Below are 22,619 nucleotides of genomic sequence, written 5' to 3'. Positions count from 1 at the left end.
GCCACATAGGATTATTTCCCCTCATAGATACTTTGTTGGTGAAAAGCTATTAGGGGTTGCCCAATGCAGAGAGGTGACTATACATTTTGGATGGAATGTTTCATTCCGTCTAAATGTAAAAAACCGAGAAAAATGCGTCAGACGGCTATGATGCACGGATACAGCACTTTTGCCGTTATACCGGTTGGACACTGGTACGATACGGGTGCGGGTGCGGGATACGCTACCGATACGGCTAAAGGTACCCTCACAATAGAACATAGATGGATCAGAAGAAGAAATACTAAAATTGCCTAATAATTTCGATCGAAAGGAAAGAGAAAAAAAGAAACTTATCTGCTTTGAATCACTCTACCGATGAAGAAAACCGTGATGTCTTCGTAGGTCTCTGCATTTTTTTCTTCTTCGATCTCTTTTTCTCTTCACCAAATCTCTTTTTTTTTCAATTCTCCGGCTGCTTAGTGAAGAAGGAGCAAATGCTAGGGTTTCTAACATGTTTAATGTTTAAGGGCTTAAGTGATGGGCCTACTTAAAAAATATGGGCCACTTTTAAAACCAACTAATTGCTAATAAGACCGGACAACTCTTAAAACCAACTAATTTCTAATAGGAATGGGCCATATTTAAAACTAACTAATTGCTAATAGGATGGACTAAAAGCGGGCCCATCTACTTATTCCAAACCCAATTTTCTTTATGTACTATGGGCGATCCATGGACATACCCGTATCCTAGATTTTCAAAATGTCGATCGTACCCGTGATCGTTGTCGCCGTTATTGGTTCCCCGTACCCATATCCATGCATCATAGCCGGACGGTATGAAACATCCCGGCCCAAAAATAAATAAATAAACAAATTTTCAAAAACACACGAGACGGAATAAAAAAATCATCCGAAACTCACAACTCAGAACAATCTCTCGGTAGCAAGTGCTACTCTCATTGTAATTTAGTGAAAAACTACCTTTATTGTCACCCTTGCATTGCACCATTGTTTTGGCTCAACAAGAGTGACAAATTGCTATTTCCCTCAAAGTCGCTTGCATTGAATGCTCTAACGAGCAAGCGGTGACGCAAGTAGGCAACCACATTACGACAACACCTTTTGCAAATAGAGTTGTTACTCTCCATTTTTTGAGCAATTCATAAATTCGTTCTAATCCAACCAAACAAAGGGAGCTGAGCTTGAATACATCCTTCATGGAAAGATTAAATTTCAAAATCTAAAACCTTTCTTGAAACTAATTAAACGGAGCTAAGTGAGTGGTCATAATGCACTTACAAAGGTGGGTAGCCCGCTATGTTTTATAATAGGTTCATAGATGTTGAAATTGATTTTAACTATAGAGAAGCAAACTATGTCGCTAATTATCTAACAAGAAGTCTAGTAGCGACACTTTGGTCAATTTTCGGTATGATAACCCTCCGTGTGTTTCCTCTTGCATTTTTTAAGAGGTGTTGACACTTTTAAAGCAGGATGTGATGAAGGTGATATAGGAGTTTCATGGAGATGACTACATAGATTGGCTCTTTAATACCACCTTTATCACCCTAATCCTGAAGAAAGGAGCGGAGGAGTTAAAATACTATAGACCTATCAGTTTTCTTGGATCCTTGTACAAAATCATCACTAAAGTTCTTGCTACAAGGTTAAAAGTGGGATGTATTATTTTGAATTTCCAAAATGCATTTGTTAGAAAAAGACAAATACTTGGTTGTTTCTTGGTTGCAAATGAGATAATTGATTTGAAAGAAAAATTGAGCGGTAGACGTATGGTTCTCAAGGTGGATATCATGAAAGCCTACGATCATCTGTCGTGGAATGTCTTGGATTTTGTTAGGAGAAGATGGGGTTTTGAGCTAGGTGGAGAACATACGTTTGTGTGCATTTTTATGGCATGGTTTTCCACTCTCATCAATTGAGACAAGGTGACCCTTTATCACATTTCCTATTTATCATGATTACCAAGGTACTTAGTAAGATGACAAGTATGTTGGTGGAAGAGGGAATCATTGATGGTTTTAAAGCTTCAAGTAGAATGGGGTCTATATCCATCTCACACCTCCAATTTGTGGATGATACAATGTTCTTCACAAGTGTGACAATGGATAACACTAATGCACTCAAAAACTTACTTAGTTGGTTTGAGTTGACCTCCGGCTTATAATCAACTTGATCTATAGAGTAGGGATGGTGAAAAGATTAGGTGATATTGCCAGTGTGTTAGGTTGTGAGGCTGTGAAGTGGATGTCTTACCTACATTATACTTGGGCCTTATGTTGGGAGCTAGAAGCAAGTCCAATGCTATTTGGGCTAAGGTGATTGATAAGGTTGAAAATAGATTAGCGGGATGGAAAACGAAGTGTCTTTCTAATGCGAAAGATGTACCTTGGTGAACTCTACTTTATCTCCTATCCCAAATTACTATCTTTCTTCGTTTCTGATTTCTAAACCTAAAGGTGTCGCGAAGCACTTGGTGAAGCTATCTAGAAGATTCCTATATGGAAGGTAGGAAGGGAAGACTAAAATGCACATGGTTAAACATGATAGACTATGTCTACTTAAGGAAGGAGGGTTGCGTTGCAAACACATCTTGTTCATGAACAAAGCTTTACTAGCGATATGGAGTTGGAGATATGGAGAGGAGGATGAACATCTATGGCGAAGAGAGGTGGTGGATAAGTATGGAGAGAGGGTAAACAAAAGGTACCGAAAAATTCTATTGGAAGGACTCTTTGGAGAAGTATTGTGAGTGTATGAGACAAGTTTAAGAAAAGTATGACTTTTCTACCCGAAATCGGAGAGACCATTTCATATTGGGAAGATGTTTGGGTAGAGGGAAAAACCTCATTTAGGGAGCAATTTGGTGACATTTTTATAGCTTAGTGTGCAATAAGAATAAGAAAGCCTTGAAATCGGATTATTTGGAGAGAAGAAATCAATAGGTTATGTGGAACGTTTTTCTTGAGAGGCCTTAACGATTTGGAGATGGAAAACTTTGAGACCATCCTAGAGTCCATTTACCGTGAGGGGAGTGAATTTGGAGAGGTGGACTCAAGGAAGTGGATTTGGCAAGAGAAAGATAGGTTTACCGTAAAATGCTTTTACTTGGTCTTGGCCAACGAGTTTACGCTTGCAGCATTTTGACTTCTGAGAGAAGATCCTTAATTTCCCACATAAAAGGTTTGGAAGGAGTCCATCCCATTGAAAGTGCATTCTTTTGTTGGCTTGCTTGCTTACTGAAGGATCAAAATGGTTGATAATCTTAATCGAATGGGTATGAATCTACCAAACCTTTGTTCACTTTGCAAAATGGTGGATGAAAGCATTGATCACCTTCTTATTAATTCTCTACTTGGGGAGTGATGTTTGGAACGATTTCTTCTTCTCATTCCATAAACCTTGGGATCCACCAGTAAATGTTAGAGAAGTCTTAGAACTGCGGGTCCTTTGTCTAAGCAAGTCAAAGTGACTTGTGAATCATTTTCCTAGTGCTATTACGTGGACTTTATGTCTTTATAGAATGGGAGAAATATGAGGAATTTTTAGCACAAAGAGAAAGAGATACACAAGCTAGTGGAAGAAGTCAAAGAATTGTTATTCAAGTGGGCTAGCGTGTGTCCAAGCTTTCGGGGAGGGGTTATATAAATATATTATGTAATTGGGACACTCTTGTAACTTAAGTGTATGTATAGGTATGATCGAGTAGCCACTTAGATAAAACACAATTTTAGAAATTGACGTTTAGGGTTATCGTAAATGGAGAAGGCAAGTAGTAATCTTGAAATCACTTCAGTGCAATTAATTTCACAGAGACATAATGGTATTGAGGTTTTCTTTCTTAAATTTACTTCCTTTTGGTATTACGTTTATGTAAGGAGATATGATATTAAGACAATTTCATTTGTGCGGCAATGATTAGGCTTTTATTAGGTAAAGAAACATCTGCTTTTGGACTGGTGTTTTTTTTTTTTTTTTTGGCAGTAAGAGAGATAGAATATAGTGAATTGCAATGGGTTGTCATACGAAGCAATTTTTCATAACATGTTTGCTAGTGATCGAATTGCAATAATTGAAGCTTCTAAGGTACTTATCTGAGAGAGAGTGATTTGGGTTGGTTGTTGAATGCATGTCATATTTGAGGTTTTTATATACACTTTTTTTTTTATGTCCTCACATGTGCTTCACTAATGTATAAACCTTATAATAAACTTCTATTATTCTCTCCTTGTTTATTTCAATATTTATCAATTGAAGCCCAGTTCAATTGGCATGATATTCGTTTACGTGGTATAATGGTCTTACACAACAAGGTACCCCACGCTTTTTATCAGGAGGAAGATGGGGCAGTGTGGATGGTTTCAACTATACACTCTTATTCCGTCTCGTCCAAAAATTTATGGATCCATGACAAAGCTCATAAAGTATGGAATTTTTTTCTGCAAATTGTATTGTCATTTAATTTTTATTTTCTGATAATTAATAGTGGAGGTGGGCTCATGCAACTATGGAATCAAATTTGTTGTGGAAGATGGGTAGTAATTCAGCAATGTAGAATGACGTTGTAAATGCAATAGGGAATAATGTGTTCAATAGCTTTTACAGGGGAAAGGTATTACTGATTGTCATTGTTGTTTCATAATGAGTTTCACATTTAAATCAGTTTTGTTAGTGCCTTGAGATTTTATTATTTGTGAGCATGTGCTAAATATTAGAAATGAATGAGGCTTTGTAGTTGCTGCCTTAGCACAGGGAATATTCTTTTCAATCACATGGGTAGCCGATATTTATGCTTTATTTCAAGTACACCACTCTACTATCGGAAGATTTGGTGTGTATAACTTATACAATTGCTTAGCTGCCCACTTGTGAATTGTTTCTCGGGCAAGTTCCAATGTCATCATTAAACTTTGTTTTTGTCGCTTCTTCATAGGTCTTGACTCTTGACAAAGTAAGGTTCTCTATAGGAATCATGTGCTACCTACTTTACCTTGCAAAAGTACTGAACTTCCTCTATGTATTTTTCTTAACTCATCTTCGCTTCAAAACTATTTTTTTTAGCAAACAATATCAAGAGTCGTACTTTCTTGTGCGTGTTTATTTTCAGGGAGGAATGTATTGCTAAATATCACTTGTAGTGCGAGCCTCACTAACAAAGGATAAGCTAAAGTGGTTGGCTGCTCAACTGAATTGTGTTATGATATGTTTAACGATGACTCAGGTATACATCTTTTTGATATATTTTGTACTTAGTTGACTGCAATTGCGTCAAGTTGTTAGATATTTCATTAGTACATATGGTTCAATAGTGTGGAATTATCTATGTCTTCTAGTGTGGAATTTGGCAGCATTAACCAGCAGGAAGTTTGAATGTATGGGTTGTCAAATTTTGTTTTAAAGGTTACTTTAGATTGATGGAGTGCTCTTAATTCTTTTGCTAGTTCCATTGTAAAGTTTGAGATGAAACTAGGCCACCGTTCATATTGACTAGATCCGGCTTACAACATGTAATATGTTTCTGTCATGCGTAGTAGTTCCTTATGTAACTCATATATTGTTATCTCTACATAGATAATCACATGCAGGCTAACTCATTATATGCTTCCAGTTATAACCACATATAAATAAGCAATCTTTACGTTTATAATTGATGTAGTGTTTTTCTTTTTCCTTCAAATCCATTGTAATTCAATTTTTTTTAGGGTAATTTTGACTTAACCCCCCACAGATGGGTAGCAGTTTGGCTAAACCCCCCATTTTTAAAATCATTTGAGTTTGCCCCCCACTCCGTCAATTTTGTGTGTAACAGACGTTGGTATTTTAGCTATTGACCATTTTACCCTTATGAAATAGATGTTGCATTGCCCCCCACATTAACACGTTAAACCTAGCTTTGCGAAAACCCCCCAAACGTTGCCATTATTTAATTCTTGCACTCTCTCTCTCTCGTATTTTACCTATTGACCATTTTGCCCTTTCTGACAAATTAAGGGTTTTTTTTTTTTTTTTTTTTCGTTAAAACAAATTAAGAGGTTTACTATTAGTTAGTGTAAACCCCCCAAACGTCAATATGCTATTTGCATAAACCCCCCAATTTTTTAGTTAACCGTAAACGACGAAGAATAATGTAAAGAAGAAGTCTTCTCCACCATCAAACACGGCGGATTCCTAGAAAAAAAAATGGCGGATTTCATAATTCCTAGAAAAAAAAATGGCGGATGTAAGAATCCACAACCGACATCAAGTGATAAATAAATTTAAGACACACCAAAACAGTCTCTTTTGCGCACACACAATTCAGCTTCTAGTATGCACCCCTGTTGAACAAAATAAACAAATAAAAATGAGAAATGAAATACTAGTTATGTACAAACTAGGGAATATGTATCGAGAATCTTGTGATGAAGTGTGAGATCGATTCGTTGCAACCATAAAACATTTCTTTGAGATTTTTGTTTAAACTGTTAGTTTCCGATGCTCCTCGCCTCCAAGCTCCAAATTTCAACATAAGGCGTCGCCAGTGATTCGACTCTTTACATTCTATCCACTTAAAAATTGCTCTTTACTCTCTTTTTCCGGTTTTTACCTTGTGCTAATCGACTCTTTACTTTCCTTTTATATTTCAATGCTTTGAAATATAAAAAGGACATGTGGTATGATCATCTTGGACCGAGAGTTCCATTGCATGAACATCCAATGAATGGTCATCATCATCATCCATCATCATGACAAACATGTTGGTATCATCACAATCATCATGTTTAGTGGGATTAGTCGTGACTTTCGTTGTAGTAGCACTCGCAGTGAGGCCGCAGTTCTTGATATCGAGGTTTTACGTTGGCACTTGTTGAGAGGCCTCCCACTTGTCAACAAGGCCATCTCCTTCAAGCATTCAACCACTTCGACATCTTTGGCCCGTGAGTGGGAGGTATTGAGTCTGCAGGATCGCAACTTGAACAATCTGCGACCTCTATCCGGTCATAATTGGTCCCAAGGTCCTTGTCCACCAACACCTCTACCTTCTTCTCTTTGCTGTATTTTTTCACCTTGCCACGAATGGAAGGTTTCTCAAACGATGTCGCCGAAAATGCATATTAAGATCAACAATTTTCTAAAAATTAAATACCAAAAAGTAAGGAGAACACTACTTCTTAAGTTTTTTTCTTTAAAAGTTTAAAGGTAAAACAAATACCGGTGAGTACTTAACCGTTAAACCCCTATTTATTGTGGCCTTCAAACATTAGGACGAGTAGGCACTTAGAATTACTTAAGAGATCGACAAGATCTGAAAAAACTTGATTTCAATATCATCGAGTCAAGTCGATAAAGACCTATGGGCTATGGCTATTGCATAACTGTTGAAAGGTGCATAACTGGCGATATATCATACTCCCACAAGCACTCCTCTTCTATCTTCTCAAGTTAAAATTGATTAAACTCGTACTTCATATCAACTGCTACATATTTGTGGTCTCAAATGTACGAGACTTATTATTGGTTAGAATTACGTAGGAAATCATCAGTCAGTGCCAACTTCTTCCAATGTCATCAGACTCATACTAATGGCTATCACAGATGTCCAAAGAATGCAAAACTATTGATAAATCATACTGGAGTGGCAACCATCTCAATCGTAATCAAACTATTGTGAGATTTCTTCTTCTTGTTTACTGTTAACTAAAAAATTGGGGGGTTTATGCAAATATCATATTGACGTTTGGGGGGTTTACACTAACTAATAGTAAACCTCTTAATTTGTTTTAACTAAAGGAAGGGAAAAAAAAAAAAAAAAATTTGTCGAAAAAAGGGCAAAATGGTCAATAGGTAAAATCTGAGAGAGAGAGAGTGCAAGAATTAAATAATGGCAACGTTTGGGGGTTTTCGCAAAAAGCTAGGTTTAACGTGTTAATGTGGGGACAATGCAACATCTATTTCATAAGGGTAAAATGGTCAATAGCTAAAAATACTAACGCCTGCTTATACACAAAATTAACAGTGGGGGCAAACTCAAATGATTTTAAAATGGGGGTTTAGTCAAACCGCTTACCCATCCGTAGGGGGGTTAAGTCAAAATTACCCTTTTTTTATTATATTTTCCGGTGGATCTATAAGTTCAAAATGGAAAGAGAGGTCACGCAAAGGTAGTGAGAGATTGATGATTCAAATCCATCTAGATCCAATTGAATTTCTTTTTATTGATTGCTATAGTTTTGAAATCAAAATTAATGGCGATTCGCAAAAGTAAATTAAAAAGAGAATTCATTAAAAGTGCATCTGGATAATAGCATTTTCTAAATGCCAAACCAACAATTGCATGTATTGCAAACACAATTAAAGTACCCATAGCGTTTGTAAAATGTGTGATCAATTTGGTAGCGTTTTTTCCGCAAAACGCAATTAATGTTTGTAATATGTGCTATTAGCCTATCAATTTGATAGGGTTTTTCTTTACCAAAAAAAAATTTGATAGGGTTTTTCCATTAATGCTATCGTTTAAAGCATAGCAGGCTAATAGATAGAATTTGTGAAAACGCTATAGGCTACTTTTCGCGTTTTGTGAGAGCTATCTAGTGTAAACAGTTAATAATTTTGAATACCGACACAAACACAGAGAATAAGAGAAGTTGGATGAAATACATATTCAAACCCCTGTATATCCTTTGCTTTGTCTGCCAAGTGTAAATTAAGCTGCAGAAAATGCCAGGAGACCAAAGTTGTAGTCCAACAGATGTAGTCATCATCTTCCAGCTTAGTAAGCACATACCTGTCTCGAGGTAAGGGGTTAAACGTGTTAGTTCTTTAGTGAAAAGACTAGACATAGAATAATCAATCTGTCCAAGACAACAGTCAATGGAATATTGATGCAATATATTACAGTAAATTCCACCGCAAAACACAATAGGCCTTCATCTATAGCAGAGTGAAAAACAGATATTGCAGGTGCCAACTAGCAAAGTGTTATTATCTCCACTACAGCAAGGTGTTATTATCTCCACTACTTTTTAATATGGAAATCACGGCTTGTGAATGTTCTTATAGTAGTTACAAGCTGATTGAAACCTATTTGAATGTCAGTGACATGTTACTAGAGAGATGCCACAACCAATTTAAAAAACTGACAAACGTTTTTGTATCCAGGATCCAGCGGGTCACCGTCACAACATTCACCAGTTATATAGTTAAACCACTGCAATTATATAGCAATTGCTCCATTAAGGATTGAAAACTTGGAAAAAAAATATAAAATTGAATGAATAGAAGATAATGAACATATATATATATATATATGAATTGGACCTAAAAAAGCCATTCAGGTTCGTTATCGATTGGGTATTAGTGGGAACATCAAGATAAAAGAGTTAACTAAGTATCAGATCGATCAAATACATCGCGTACCTCCAATTGATGCCACACCTGGGTAGAGCTATACATGTAGTATGGTGCCGGCCATTCAAAATATAGAGCTCGCTTAGCATTTACTTTAAATAAAGCCCAACAAAGACTCCAATTTGATAGTATGGATTCGTTGGTAGGATCCAAAACTATGGCCTAAATTCACATAACCAGAGAGTTTAACGTCAAATATTACACATGATACTTAAGCAATACAGCACCAAAAGAGAATGAAATGAAAAGAAAAACTTTCCCAGGACACATTTTACAAATCCTGCCTTCAATCACATATCCATGTCAGGTGGATTATACTTGTGTTGCAGCTACATGGAAGTGGAAAGTAAGTTAATTTCTACGTGGTACTCCGATCAGAGCTCAAAGATTTGCCCTTCCAGTCATTTGGTATGTTATTAACCTATCATCCTCATCATGAACAATGTGCATGAGTGTACATTTTATCCATGGACGTAATTTTTTATATTTACAGTTAGAAGATTAATTCTGCTTTAAGTTTTTGTTGGCTCAAAACATAAAAACGAAAACCAAGACAAAACTCAAAAAAATCATCTCTTGTTCCTTCTCAAATTATATTTAGGAACTTGTCTCCTCATCATTCCTCAAACCTTGGAGGATGCCTTCTAACATCAAGGAAGCCCTACCTCTCACTAAGCAGTAAACTCATACTACCATCGCTTTCTAAAGAGGTATCACGGACCCAGAACATCTCCCTAGAGCTATTGTTTGGAACCTAAGTTATCTGGACACGCCATATTTTAAAAATAAAACAATCCGTGTCGGATACATATCCACGTGTCTTTGTCAAACACATTGTATGTGATATACCTAAGTTTGTAATATTTCGCCGTGTCAAACACTTCATATCTGTGTCGGATAGGGTAATACGTATCCGTATAAGCGTAACTTAGTTTGGAACTTGGAGACGAATGCAAGAATATATAAGCAATCTAGAGAAAGACAATCTCAAGGTAGAGGAAGGGATGAAAGAGGAGTTACATAATTGGGCATGTGCCAGCACATATTTCATAGGGGAGACCTACACGGCTTTATTTGCAATTGAGATACCCCTATACAATATAAAAGAGCGTATACCGGTAGTGGGTATCTTCTTGGGCATTGTGTAGCTCTTCCTTGGTATGTGTCATATTACGTGTAAATTGTAATACTATAATGTTGTAATATTAACGAATTTAATTTTACCGAATTTGAACATCTACAACATCATTTAATTCAATCCACTGTTTAAAGCATAATCCTAAAGCAAAATGCAAAAAAGCATCCTTTCATATGACAAATAAAAAAGATAGACCAAATTAAATAATCTCAAATCGTCACTTAAAATTGAAATGGCAAGAACAGTGCACCAAATTCAGATCTTCAAGGCAAAGATGTGACATTCTAAAACGGGTAGAGAGAGAATTCTTGTCATAGCTCCCCTTCATCTCCGAAGCTTTCCAAAAACAGGAATAGAAAAATCTGTGCGGGAGGCCGAGTGAAGAACTCGGTCATTTTTTGTTCGTACGTGTAAAAATGTGAAAATTGTGAATGACATTGCAGGCTTTTATTTGTAGCTACAAAAGTGTTTTCTTTTCTTTTCTTTTTTATTTATCAGTAAATTGAGAATTTTCATTAGAAATAAGTAGGTCCAGAAAACAAAAATAATATCTTTTAATTCAATATTGGTTTTTAAAGGATATATCTGGAAGTATAAAATGCTGACTCTCCACAAAATGTCATACTACGCATTCTAGAATATAATTCAGTAAATACTAAATCTCTGCTTAGTGGGTTTTCTCTCGCATGCACTCGCAATTTTGGTGGTCTACACACAATACTATATATCAAAAGCAAATAAGACCACAGCCTCCTTACAAACCATATTACCTTATTGTAGCTAGAAATGGCAGTTGAATAATTCTTTTCACATAGAGCATCCTCTGCCATTGTTTTCGCCTGCTTAAAATTTTCTTCCCGTATGAGCCCTCTCTATAAGAAGTAACATGTTTTCGTTAGAAAGCTTAGATATCTAATCTAAATTACATACTTGTAAGGTCTAAAATTAAAAAAATTATATTCCGACATCTTTGCAATAGAAAAAATTTGTATAAATTTTTTTTGGAAGAGTAACAACCCAAAAAATATGCAACGAGGGATATAAATAGCCGCACAATGCTATTTCTTATCAGTAACTGTACCAAAGAAAAACTCATGTCTTATCAGTAAACAAAGAAAACAAAACAAGGGCTTTATTTTCTGAGCCATTGATCTCAATGAAACAGAATGAGAACTGTCACAAAATTAAATGCTAACAAACATCTTGAGGTCCTGCAGTCCATCTCGAACCAGGAAATACATATGGACCATATGAATTTTTGATACCTGTTTCCGTGCTTCAGAAGAATCAATGTGCCTCATAACTCCATCTGGGCTCCAGTGCGGATATGTTGGAATAGTAGAGGTAACACGGAAAAGAATTTTAAAATCTTCCTCATGACCTCTTAAAGCAGCAACTTCCATAGGTTTCATCCCATCCTGTCAACAGAATCAATAGAGTTAATAACTTTTCTGTTCTTTTTTGCTAAGTAGGAAAGAATCTATGAAAAAAGGAAAAGGAAAACTAATTTTACAATGGTTCAAGTAAGCACATTATTTGCACAATTTCCCTAGCATCACACAAATCTAATGTACAGCTTATCAAGGACCTCCCATTTCTGGATTCATACCTTTTAATCTTAAGTTCATTGGTCATTAAGAAAGCCCTCCCATTTCTGTATCCATATTGTTTCTTCTTGAATTCATTGGTCATTTCCAAAGCCAATCCAACATTGGATTGCACAAATCTACCATGAATGGATCCCACTTGTTTTTCAGACACCCGCTCACCCACCTTTTCATTTCATCTCAACTGTAGTATCTAGAGAGATAAAATCTAAAACCCAAAAAAAACTATCATCTACCGGGAAAAAAAAGGATCACTTACATATGCCTCCACATCTGGATTCGCTCCAACTTGCAACAAGTATTTGATAATTTCTGTTTCTCCTTCATATGCCGCGACAAGTAAGGGTACTAGTCCACAGGCATCATCATCTGGGTCAGCACCAGCCTGTAAAAAAGGTATTGTATAAAGGAAGTATTACATTTATAAATAGCTCATATCTTTCTTAATAGTGTTAAACATTACATTGTCGACTAAGTAGGCAAACAATATTGATTATTGCCATTTAAAGTGAAGTCCACTGAATACTGGAATACAAAATGCCCATTTTAGAGTTCTAGGAGGCGCCCCTCGCGAGATATCCTCCTAGAACTCTAACAGCCCACATTTCCAAGATTTCAAAAATAATCTTGAAAACTGGTGAATGACAACCTTGTCTACAATTCAAGTGGTGCATCAAATGTGTGGAATTGTTTTCTAGCTGGTGGTCAGAGTCCAAACTCCAAACAGCTAATCAAGTATTTCTTGTCTTTTTTTTAATAGCAATGTTTTAAAGTAGTCTTTCTTGATAAGCAAATTCGACTCTGTTGAAAAAACAGCTTGCACTAGAGTAATCAGTTTTAGAACTAATAAAAATTGAAAATTGTGTTTCTAGGATTCTTGGGAAAATTCTCTTTCTGCCGATTTCTAGGGTTTGGAATTGACCCTTGTGCAGATTTTCACTTATCAGATTATCCGCTTTTAGGCTCTCAACTGTCCAACCCTTCTTTTCAATTGCAAGTTCACCTTCTCTGAAGTCGGTTTTCTTCTGGATTTTGATTCATGGCATATGTGAAGAAACGGATTATGACACAACTACAGGAAATTGTTGCAAATTTGAACCTAAAAAATTCAAGAAGCATTAGTGTCTCTTTAATCTGTTCAGAAATCATCAAAACACAAGAATCAACAGCAGTGAGTCATCCTTCGGATGATTCTTATCCACCTTCATTGACTGTGAATTGAACTCCACCCACAAGCAACCTTCCTTCTTATATTCCACCTCATTATCAAATTCCATATGCTTACCGTTCCTCTCGGCACTATGTGTTCCTCCACAACTTCACCCTCACTATTTTCTCTCCTACCCCTCCCACTTCCCGCCTCATTAACAGATTGCACCTGCCCCTCCTCCATATCCCATGTATCCCACACCACAATTCTGGAGATGAACATCAGCACTGTCACATTGCCTCCTCCTGTCTACGCCTAATCCCTACCACGATGTATGGCCCTACTCCAGATAGTTCAGCACCAGCATCTAGCTGAACATCGATTAAATCCAGCTGATTACTGTCAAAGTCGGCAGTCTCCAGCATGCACACCACGTTCTTTCTTCTGCAAGCGCAATTGTGTTTCCTGGTTCTTACACTTCTTGGGATAACTACTTGTTCCCAGAATTTGCCGAGTAAAAGGTCCAACTTCTCTATTATTGACGTGTTTATATGGCCCATGCCCATTTCAGAAAGCCCCTTATCTACTTTAGGTCCATTATCAGAATCTGGTAGACTTGAGATACATATTCCTTCGATTCTAAGAGAGGGACCAAGGGAGGAGCATTAGGCACATTCTGCGGTAAGAAATGGCCTAAGTGATTTATTCTTTTCTCCATAGATTGTGACAATCCCCCAATCAGATTTGTTCTGATTTTGTAAAGAAGTTGTATGAATTATAAGTTAGTTGTGTCTAAATGAAATAGAAAGTTTCTTAAATTTCGACTAAGGGTGTGTTTGTTATGATGGAAATACTTATGAAAAGGAAAGGAAAATAAGAGTGGTCCACTTTTCCATAGTTTTTTAAAGGCGTTTGTTTACATTGGAAAGGAAATGGGTTTTTCCATATGGAAACAAATGGAAAAGGTTTTTGTGTCTTTTAGTTAACCCCGAAAATTTTTGGAAAAGGAAAGGAAATAGATAGATAGGGACTTACTACTAATACACCCCACCCAACAATACAATTATTCCTTTCCATAGCTTTTGCAAACAAACATGATTATTCCTTTCCACAGTTTTTACTTTCCTTTCCCCAATTTACCAAACACATACCATTTAAAATTATTTCCTTTCCATTCCATTCCATAGTAGACCACCCATTTTATTTCCTTTCCTTTCCATGAGTTAAAATTTAACAAACACACCCTAAGAGCTTGAGACACGGTAATGATTGTGCAATAATTGATGCTACTACGGGAGAAGGAGCATTATGAGAGTATGATTTCGGCTGCATATACAAATACATAATACCGGTCAACAAAGAAGAAAGACTTCAAATTCTCGATTACAAATAGCAGTCAAAATAAATCTTCATTGAGTAAATAGATATTTACATCTGCTTTATGAGCTAATAGCACCCTAACAGCTTCAACATTACTCCTTATAGCTGCCCGTGTTGAAGGGGCGTTCCCAAAGGAGACCTCGCATCCACATCAAACCCTCGTGAAATTAAGTCCTCCACTAAATCATTGTCACCTATAAATACAGCATCATGCAACTCAGTGACACATAACTCCTCTTCATGCTCCATATGTGCCTGCATACACAACATTTTGAAGTGTCCTTAACCATTTATTCTAAAACCACCAAAAAGACAAACAATCTCTAAACAAATAAAATATATACTATCCCTTCTATGCATTTGATTTGTTCCATAATAAAAGTTAAGTGGTGCTTTAGTGAGTTGAGAACACCATAACATATTCCCAGAGTGAATAAAGAAAACCAAAAAACTTCTTCGTCTGCCCACTCTAGTTTAGTGTGTGTGTGGTGGGGGTGGGGAGGGAGAGTTGATACCTGAGTTTGGATCGAGAGACGGCGAGGTGGAGAGATTAGCGGAGCACTAGGGCCAACAATAGTGGGAGCGAGCTGGCGGCCTGGTATCTACACTTATGTTTTCCCTTTTTTTTGTTTAAACTGGAGAACGGAATCTTACTCACGGGCATTTGTTTAAATGGACCGGCCCGGCCCTCAAACAAACACCGAAGCCCTCATGCTGAGGGCCTGGCCAATGCTTAAATCTCAAAGCCATTATCTGCCCTCAACTCTAGAAGACTGTTTTAAAAATTGGTCAGGGCGGCCGCCCAGGCGGTCTCTATGCGCTAGGCGGTGCCCAACCGACTCGCCTAGGTCCAAGTCATTTAAAAAATCGGTGGACCAACTAGGCGGGTCTAGGCGGACCAATTAGGCGGTCTCTAGGAGATCCAGTCAAATTTTTATTATTATTATTATTATTATTATTATTATTTTATTTATTTTTAATGATTAAATGTCTAAAATTAAAGGCCCGTGTAGGCTTAAGATTTGAATGAGTTTAAAAGACTAAGTCTAATGTAAATTATATACCATTATAACAAAGAGTGTTTTTATATGAAGTCGATATTCTTCAACTATTACGTATTTTTGTAATAAGTATCTTTGTTTGTGTTTATTTTTTGAGTTATGGTAAATGATTTTCTTTATTTCTTGTAGTATAGGTGTGTATTACTATATATATTAGGGAAAAAAAACGCCTAGCGCTTATCCCGTCTAGGCACTGCCTAAAAGGCCTAGGCGCTCTCCCACCGCCCAACTACCGCCTAGTGTTTTTTAGAACACTACTCTCGAAAAGGGTCGAGCACCATGTCATATATTTGATGAATATTTATTTAACCAAATAAATATAAAAAAAAATTATTAAAAATGATAAAAGTGTACTCACTTCGCCCCAATTAAAATTCCAAGCTACTAAAAAACTTGTTAAAATTACATTTGTCAATTAAGATTAACTAAATTAATTCATAAAATGAGATATATTACAATATAAATCAATAAATCTATGTTATAAATGTTGAGGGCCTAGTGAGGGCTTAATGAGGACCTATAAGGGCCGGGTCGGGGCGGGCAAGCCGAAGGCTTGAGGGCCATTTTGACACCCAGTCCTACCTCAAGTCAATGCAATTAGAATCATCTCCTTTTTCCATGGTTTTAACAACTGGTTTTTTTAACCGAATCGGATTAGATCGGTTCCGGTTCAAACTACTAGTTCGTTTAAAAATCCACCGGTTCTTTGTTAAGTAAAGTTTTAAATAACATTATATATTTAAATTAATGAATAAAAATGTTTAATGTTTAGTTGAGTCAACTCGGCCGGGTTAAGTAAAAATCACTAAGTTGAATCAATTTTTCAACAGGGTTATACTTGAACTACCGAGTTTACCGGTTTATAATTTGAATCGGACGGTTCAAACCGGTATTAAAACCGGATCTATGTTGAGCCAATTCATAGTATAAATATCGACTTGGAGAGCTCCGACTCCGGTTTAAACTTGAACTGGCCAAGTCGTAAAACCATGCCTTTTTCTTTTTAGTAAACCCCCGGCCACGTCACTGAAATTATATGATTATTATATGTATTTTAAAATAATTTAGATGAACCTATCATTTTTAGAATTTAAAAAATAATAATAATAATAATAATAACCCACTATCCATCCATTCTTGTTATTAATACCCAAAACATAAGAACCAAATAGAACAACCCTGATAGCGCACCTAATCCAATAATTATTACTTTATTTTATTTTTATTTTTTTGAGCACCCCCCCCCCCCAAACAAACTCTACATGCTGACATTTAAAGACACATCATTAGATGATCCTCACAAAGATTTAGCTCATTAAAATCTCAGACATTTTGATTGGTTGGAGAAGAATTGTTGTGTTGGTAAGGCTCGTAAATAACTGTTGTCGACTCTAGCAGTCAATATATACGACAAGGCTCATTATGTTGGCCAATGCATGTAGAATTTGTCTTTGATGTAGATATTTTATGGTTTGGACTTTGGATAGACATTCATGACAATTTAGATGTATATATGTATTCTACTACTAAAGAAAATGATAATAAGATTTTATTATTGTAATTAAGATGATTACATCAATCCCTTAAATGGGTTTATATATAAATAGCCAATAAACCTAATAAGGAAACTAGAATAACAAAATCATTATCAAAACAATTATAATATCTACTATTCTAGAATATCTTAATCTACCATTGTAGAATAATATTATATTCTCATATCTTTCATTTCTCCAATATTCCCCTTTAATCTCATGGTATTGGAAAAAGTAACATGGGATTAACAGTAAAAATGAGAAATCAAATCCATTGCTAAACTTCATAGAGAAGCCACTAGATTTTCAAACTTTAGTGGAAGTGACCCAACTAATGATAATAGTGTGCAAGTAACAATCCACGCTTTGACGAGCCGATCAGTCTGAATCCATGATGCAAGATCTGGATTCACGGTCCTCTTCCCATTAGAGGCATTGATTTTTTTTATCAGGCATGGGTACTAATTTGTTGATAAAGCCTAACAACTCATGACTTTCATTCATCTCCGAAAACTGTGTTTTCCACAGCAGAAATTTTATTTGGTTAGGTTTAATAATTAGAAACAGTGACAACAATAGATCTGATGATGAACATATAGTTGACTCAATGGGGTTTGTTGTTAATTCATTGGAGAGATGGTGGTGGTTTAGGCTTTTGGCATTTATTAAATGCAAATATTGATGCACGGAGCAATAAATTAACAGGGGGAAAAAAAAGAAGCAACGGTGGACAAAAAATGGGCCAGTGGGTGGCGGTGCCCACCGCCAGGAAAATTTCTCAAAGATTAAACTAGTACCATGTTAGAGAATTTATGCTTTATCAACAAATTAGTACCCATGCTAATTAGGAGCAATGCTTGCAAAGAAAGAGGGAGCCAACTACATCGGCATGCAAGGAGATTGCGAATTCAAACGGTTATTAAAGCCCTTCAACAACCTGACCAAATCAAGTAGGAAGATGAATAGTGTAGTCCAGGCTACCATTAGTTGTCTAGACTCTAGATAGCAGTTTCCAGTTGGATTCCATCTTAGAATTGTTTTATTAGTTTCAAAACCCACCTATAAAATGGGAGACGAAGCCCACACTTAAGCCCAACACTCACCTCAAAGGTCGGTGTATCGAGCCTAGGGGGCTATAAATAGAAGAAAAAAAAACTAGGGTTTCTCATATCTTCCAATCACAATTGTAGCGATGGACAAAGCCACTATTCTAGAGACGGAAGAAATATATCATCGTGCTGCGAAAATAAGTTCTAAAGATGAGATATTCAGAGAAGCTCGTCGACATGAGAGGATTGAAACCGAGTTCTGGTTCGATTATAAACCAATTGAGCAGTTCCCAGATCCCAGTGTCCCAGTTCTGACGCCGTGGTCAAAGTATGTGCCTTTTCGTCACACATCAATATTTGGTGCACGGCGTCCTCCTGCTTTATCCCCCCCTGGGTGGAGAAGATTATTAATGGGGCTCCTCCTCCTGTGGTTGTAGCTCGGGAATCCTTGCAGGAACTGTAGATTAATTGACTAATCTTCAGAGTTAGGTGAGTGGGGATATATATAAATTCCAAAAAAGAAGGGGTTAGATGTTTGGACTCTTCTCCCTCACTGAGGTGGCTTTATTATGCTATGTAGTTTATTCATATCTATTGTTTTGTTATGTGAGTGTGTCATTTTACTTGAGAATATGGCTCACAGTGTGCTCAGACTATTCAATTTTATTTTATTTTAAAGATTAAAAAATTGTTTTGAAAATCAATATTTATGTGTCTACCGCTCGAGAAAACGGTGATTGTTTAATATTTTTTCACGATTGATGTATTGGACAATATTTAATATGGATGTATATGAAGTTATGAACAAGTTCATCAAAAAGTGTCGAAGGCGTGGTAGAGGACAATGTCCATGTCAATTTTTTATTTCCCTATTCTTTTTTTTTCCCAATAATTTATGTACATACTCTATAATATTGATTAGGTATAATTTACGCACCCAACTATCATCATTCATGTTCAACTAATCAAATTATTTTGCACATATCAATATTCAAATCATCAGTTCATTACAATTTAGCTTTGTAACTAGAAGTGAAAGAGTAGATGCATTTAGAAAAAAGTGATATTGCATAACTAGATCAATTTTTTATTGTAAAATACTCCCAAGACTACTACTAAAGGGCACAATTTTTTGGTCTGAGACACCACAACATACCGGCCTCCACAAAATAAACAACCACTTCAAAATAAATTGATTACAAATTCTCACATAGGCCACATATTTGAAAATGTTTGGTTATACCAAAATTAATACCACAAACAACATAATAAGCACTTCATAACAAATTGTGCCGTAGGCACAGATGATACCTAGTAAACAAACAAATGTTAACATCATTTCAAACTAACAATGACAAGAAAAAAATCCATATGGAAATTTATACTCGCAATTTATTCTCTTAATTAATGTTAAACAACACGCATATACTTTAACACACCATATTAAAACACAAGCCCGACCAACAATTAGGACATTCACAATGCAATTTTACTCAGAGAGAACAGTAAGCAACCATCTGTTCCCTTAAACTTCCATCAGAAATGACCACCTATCTCAGCCGAGATATCAATAGCCTTGACATCGGCTTCATAACTTCAGCCTTAGGAGCGATGCGATAAGCACTCCATTCTCCATTGCAGCTTTCACTTCATCAACCTTAGCATATTCTCTGGAAGTCTAAATCGCCTCAAGAACTGTCCATTGCTTTGCGTTCCACACTATGCCACTTCTCATTCTTTTCTTCCTTCTCTTTGCTTCTTTCTCCACTTACCTTAAGAACTCTCCTTCTTCAACTTCCACCTTCACTTCTTCCTTTCTAAGTCCCGAAGATCGGCTTTGAACACATGAGCCTCTCGGTGTTTTTTTCCAAATCAATACGAGTGTTCGCTAATTGGGTTGATTCATTTGAGAACTTCGAGGCGGAATGGAGAAAGTGGGAAGCCTTGGAATGGATCCCATATGTCAAGAGAGATTGGGCGAAAATGTTGCTTCTCGGCCACACCCAAGATGCTTGGAATGATCGACATTTTGTGTTTTTGGTTGAAAGAAATTGAAAAATTGGATGATTTGAGTGAATAAGAAGATGTACGAAGTGTAGCGTTTTTTATGTTATTGATTTTGGGTTTAAGTGTGGAGAGGCATTTATAGGAGAGGGAAAAGTAGGAATTCCAGCAAAGATTGTTTCTAGATTGGTCGGGACAATTTTGATTTTTCGAAGATATAGAAGGGTCTAGGGCCCCGGTTGGTGTGGTCTCATTCTCTTGGTTTCTCTTTGCGTTCTTCACACTTCCACAGCATCTCTAATTTGAGTGGTGCCACATAGGATGCTAAACTTAATTGGAATGTAAAAGTGCGGGAAATAAGCAAACTTACCCCCAATGGTAAAACTCAGTCTCTCAATTATCCAACCAATGAGAAACAAGCAAATAAGGGGTTGTTTGCAAATTAGATTTTTTTAATAAATCTTCTATATTAAACAGTAGCCCTTCCCAAATTTGTGGAATCTCCCCAGATTTTCACTACTGGTTTGCAAAAAAAAAAAGCGAAAATCAAAATAATAACAAGGGAAATAACCCTGGCAAAAAGAAATAAAAACCGCCACATTACAAGATACTTTTCATCTTCCTAGAAACAAACAAAGTCACCATTAATAAAAACAAGAAATTGGTCCCAATGCCCATTTTCGAATGAAAATCACTCTCAAAACCAACGATTTTTTTTAATCACCCTCAAGGACAAATTTCGGGTGAAAATAACCCGGAAAACCAATTTTCGCGTGAAAATAACCCTTAATGACAAATAGCCCGAATTTGAAATAAATATTTTCCGATTTTATCCTTTTATCGTTTTGCTATGAACAATGAGTGTTCATACCTTATGCTAATGTGTGAACAATGATTGTTCATACCAAAATAGGTAAACGTACCTAATACAATATATTGATGTATAAACAATGATTGTTCATACTCCAATAGATGTTTTTAATAATCATACATTATGTATGAACAATGATTGTTTATACCCAAATAGGTAAACGTACCTCATACAATATAGTGATGTATAAACATTGATTGTTCACACCCCAAATAAGTATGAATAATGATTGTTCATAGCTCATGTTGATGTATGAACAATGATTGTTCATACCCCAAATAGGTATGAACACTGATTATTTATACTCCAATAAGTGTTCTTATTAATCATACATTATGTTGAGGTATGAACAATGATTATTTATACCCCAAATAAGTATGAACAATAATTGTTCATATGAACATTGATTGTTCATACCCGAAATAGATATGAATAATGATTGTTCATAGCTCATGTTGATGTATGAACAGTGATTGTTCAATCATTATTCATACTCCAATAAGTGTTCTAATTGATCATACATTATGTTTAGGTATGAACATTGACCCCAAATAGGTATGAAAAGTGATTGTTTATACTCCAATATATAGGTGTTTTTACTGATCATACATTATGTTGAGGTATGAACAATGATTGTTCATACCCCAAATAGGTATGAACAATGAATGTTCATAGCTCATGTTAAATATATAGGTATGAACAATCACTATTCATATTATATACACCGGGTCGTTTCAGTTGGGCCGGGCTGTTTATTATTTCGTACCAGGGGTATACTTGACATTTCATCTACCCGAGCCGTTATTAATTTTGCCTCAAGGGTATACTTGACCTTTCATCTACTCGGTCTTTTTGAGCGATTAAAAAAAAAGGTGTCCTCTAAAGTTACTTTTTCCTTTGATTTGTCCTGGAGAGTCACTAGTTCAAAAAAAGAAGAAAAAAATGAAAACTAAATCAGTGGACAAAAGGACTGAGAAAGAATTGTAAACATGTGTTAGTCTAGCTTGATATCATCTTTGCAGTCTTATATTGTGAATATGAGCTGATTAAATTGGTTTGAGTTAGTTATTAGTACGTACTGGTATTGCTATGATTTAGTGTATAACACACCTTGATGTTGTTGAAATAACAATGTAACATATAATTTAATCCAACACCATTTTTTTTAGTTAAATCAATCAAACACACCATTGATGTTGATATTAGTAAAAGATTGTTTCTTACGATCGATAACAAGTGCGACATCACGGACAATTATTTGGTTTAATCAAAATAAAATTCCAATTGAGGTTTTGAATCTTTACTATTTTTTAAGAAAATGAAAAATACTGAAAGAAAGTAACATCAAGATTATAGAAAATTAGAAAATATTTCCTCCTAGGCGCGGTTAGGAGCCCTAAGCACGCATCCACCACACATATCTACCATCTATTTT

At 36.0% G+C, this 22,619-nt stretch overlaps 1 protein-coding gene and 1 pseudogene across 6 annotated transcripts; both read right to left on the bottom strand.

Annotated features, from left to right (window-relative positions):
* Nucleotides 1-8,481: 8,481 nt before the first annotated feature.
* LOC147481514 (uncharacterized) lies at nucleotides 8,482-14,049 on the bottom strand. 6 transcript variants are annotated; one of them, XM_086581212.1, is made up of 7 exons: nucleotides 13,337-14,049; nucleotides 13,138-13,233; nucleotides 12,394-12,519; nucleotides 11,793-11,945; nucleotides 11,298-11,399; nucleotides 9,399-9,551; nucleotides 8,798-9,189 (listed from the first exon to the last, which is right to left on the bottom strand). In XM_086581212.1, the coding sequence occupies exons 4-7, from the start codon at nucleotides 11,937-11,939 to the stop codon at nucleotides 9,088-9,090; spliced, it is 504 nt and encodes a 167-aa protein (XP_086437338.1). In that variant the 5' UTR covers nucleotides 11,940-11,945; nucleotides 12,394-12,519; nucleotides 13,138-13,233; nucleotides 13,337-14,049; the 3' UTR covers nucleotides 8,798-9,087. The 6 variants fall into 6 exon arrangements, with proteins under 6 accessions (XP_086437339.1, XP_086437338.1, XP_086437336.1 ...); XM_086581210.1 differs by having other exon boundaries at nucleotides 13,138-14,049; XM_086581211.1 differs by having other exon boundaries at nucleotides 12,394-13,233.
* A 5,796-nt stretch (nucleotides 14,050-19,845) lies between these two features.
* LOC147481513 (17.8 kDa class I heat shock protein pseudogene) lies at nucleotides 19,846-20,337 on the bottom strand (annotated as a pseudogene).
* Between the last annotated feature and the right edge of the window lie 2,282 nt (nucleotides 20,338-22,619).

Source organism: Coptis chinensis, chromosome 8 (assembly GCF_015680905.1).
Source record: "Coptis chinensis isolate HL-2020 chromosome 8, ASM1568090v1, whole genome shotgun sequence".
Taxonomy (NCBI): Eukaryota; Viridiplantae; Streptophyta; class Magnoliopsida; order Ranunculales; family Ranunculaceae; genus Coptis; species Coptis chinensis.
The sequence above is the reverse complement of the archived record's forward strand: the minus strand, read 5'-3'. Positions and strand labels throughout refer to the sequence as shown.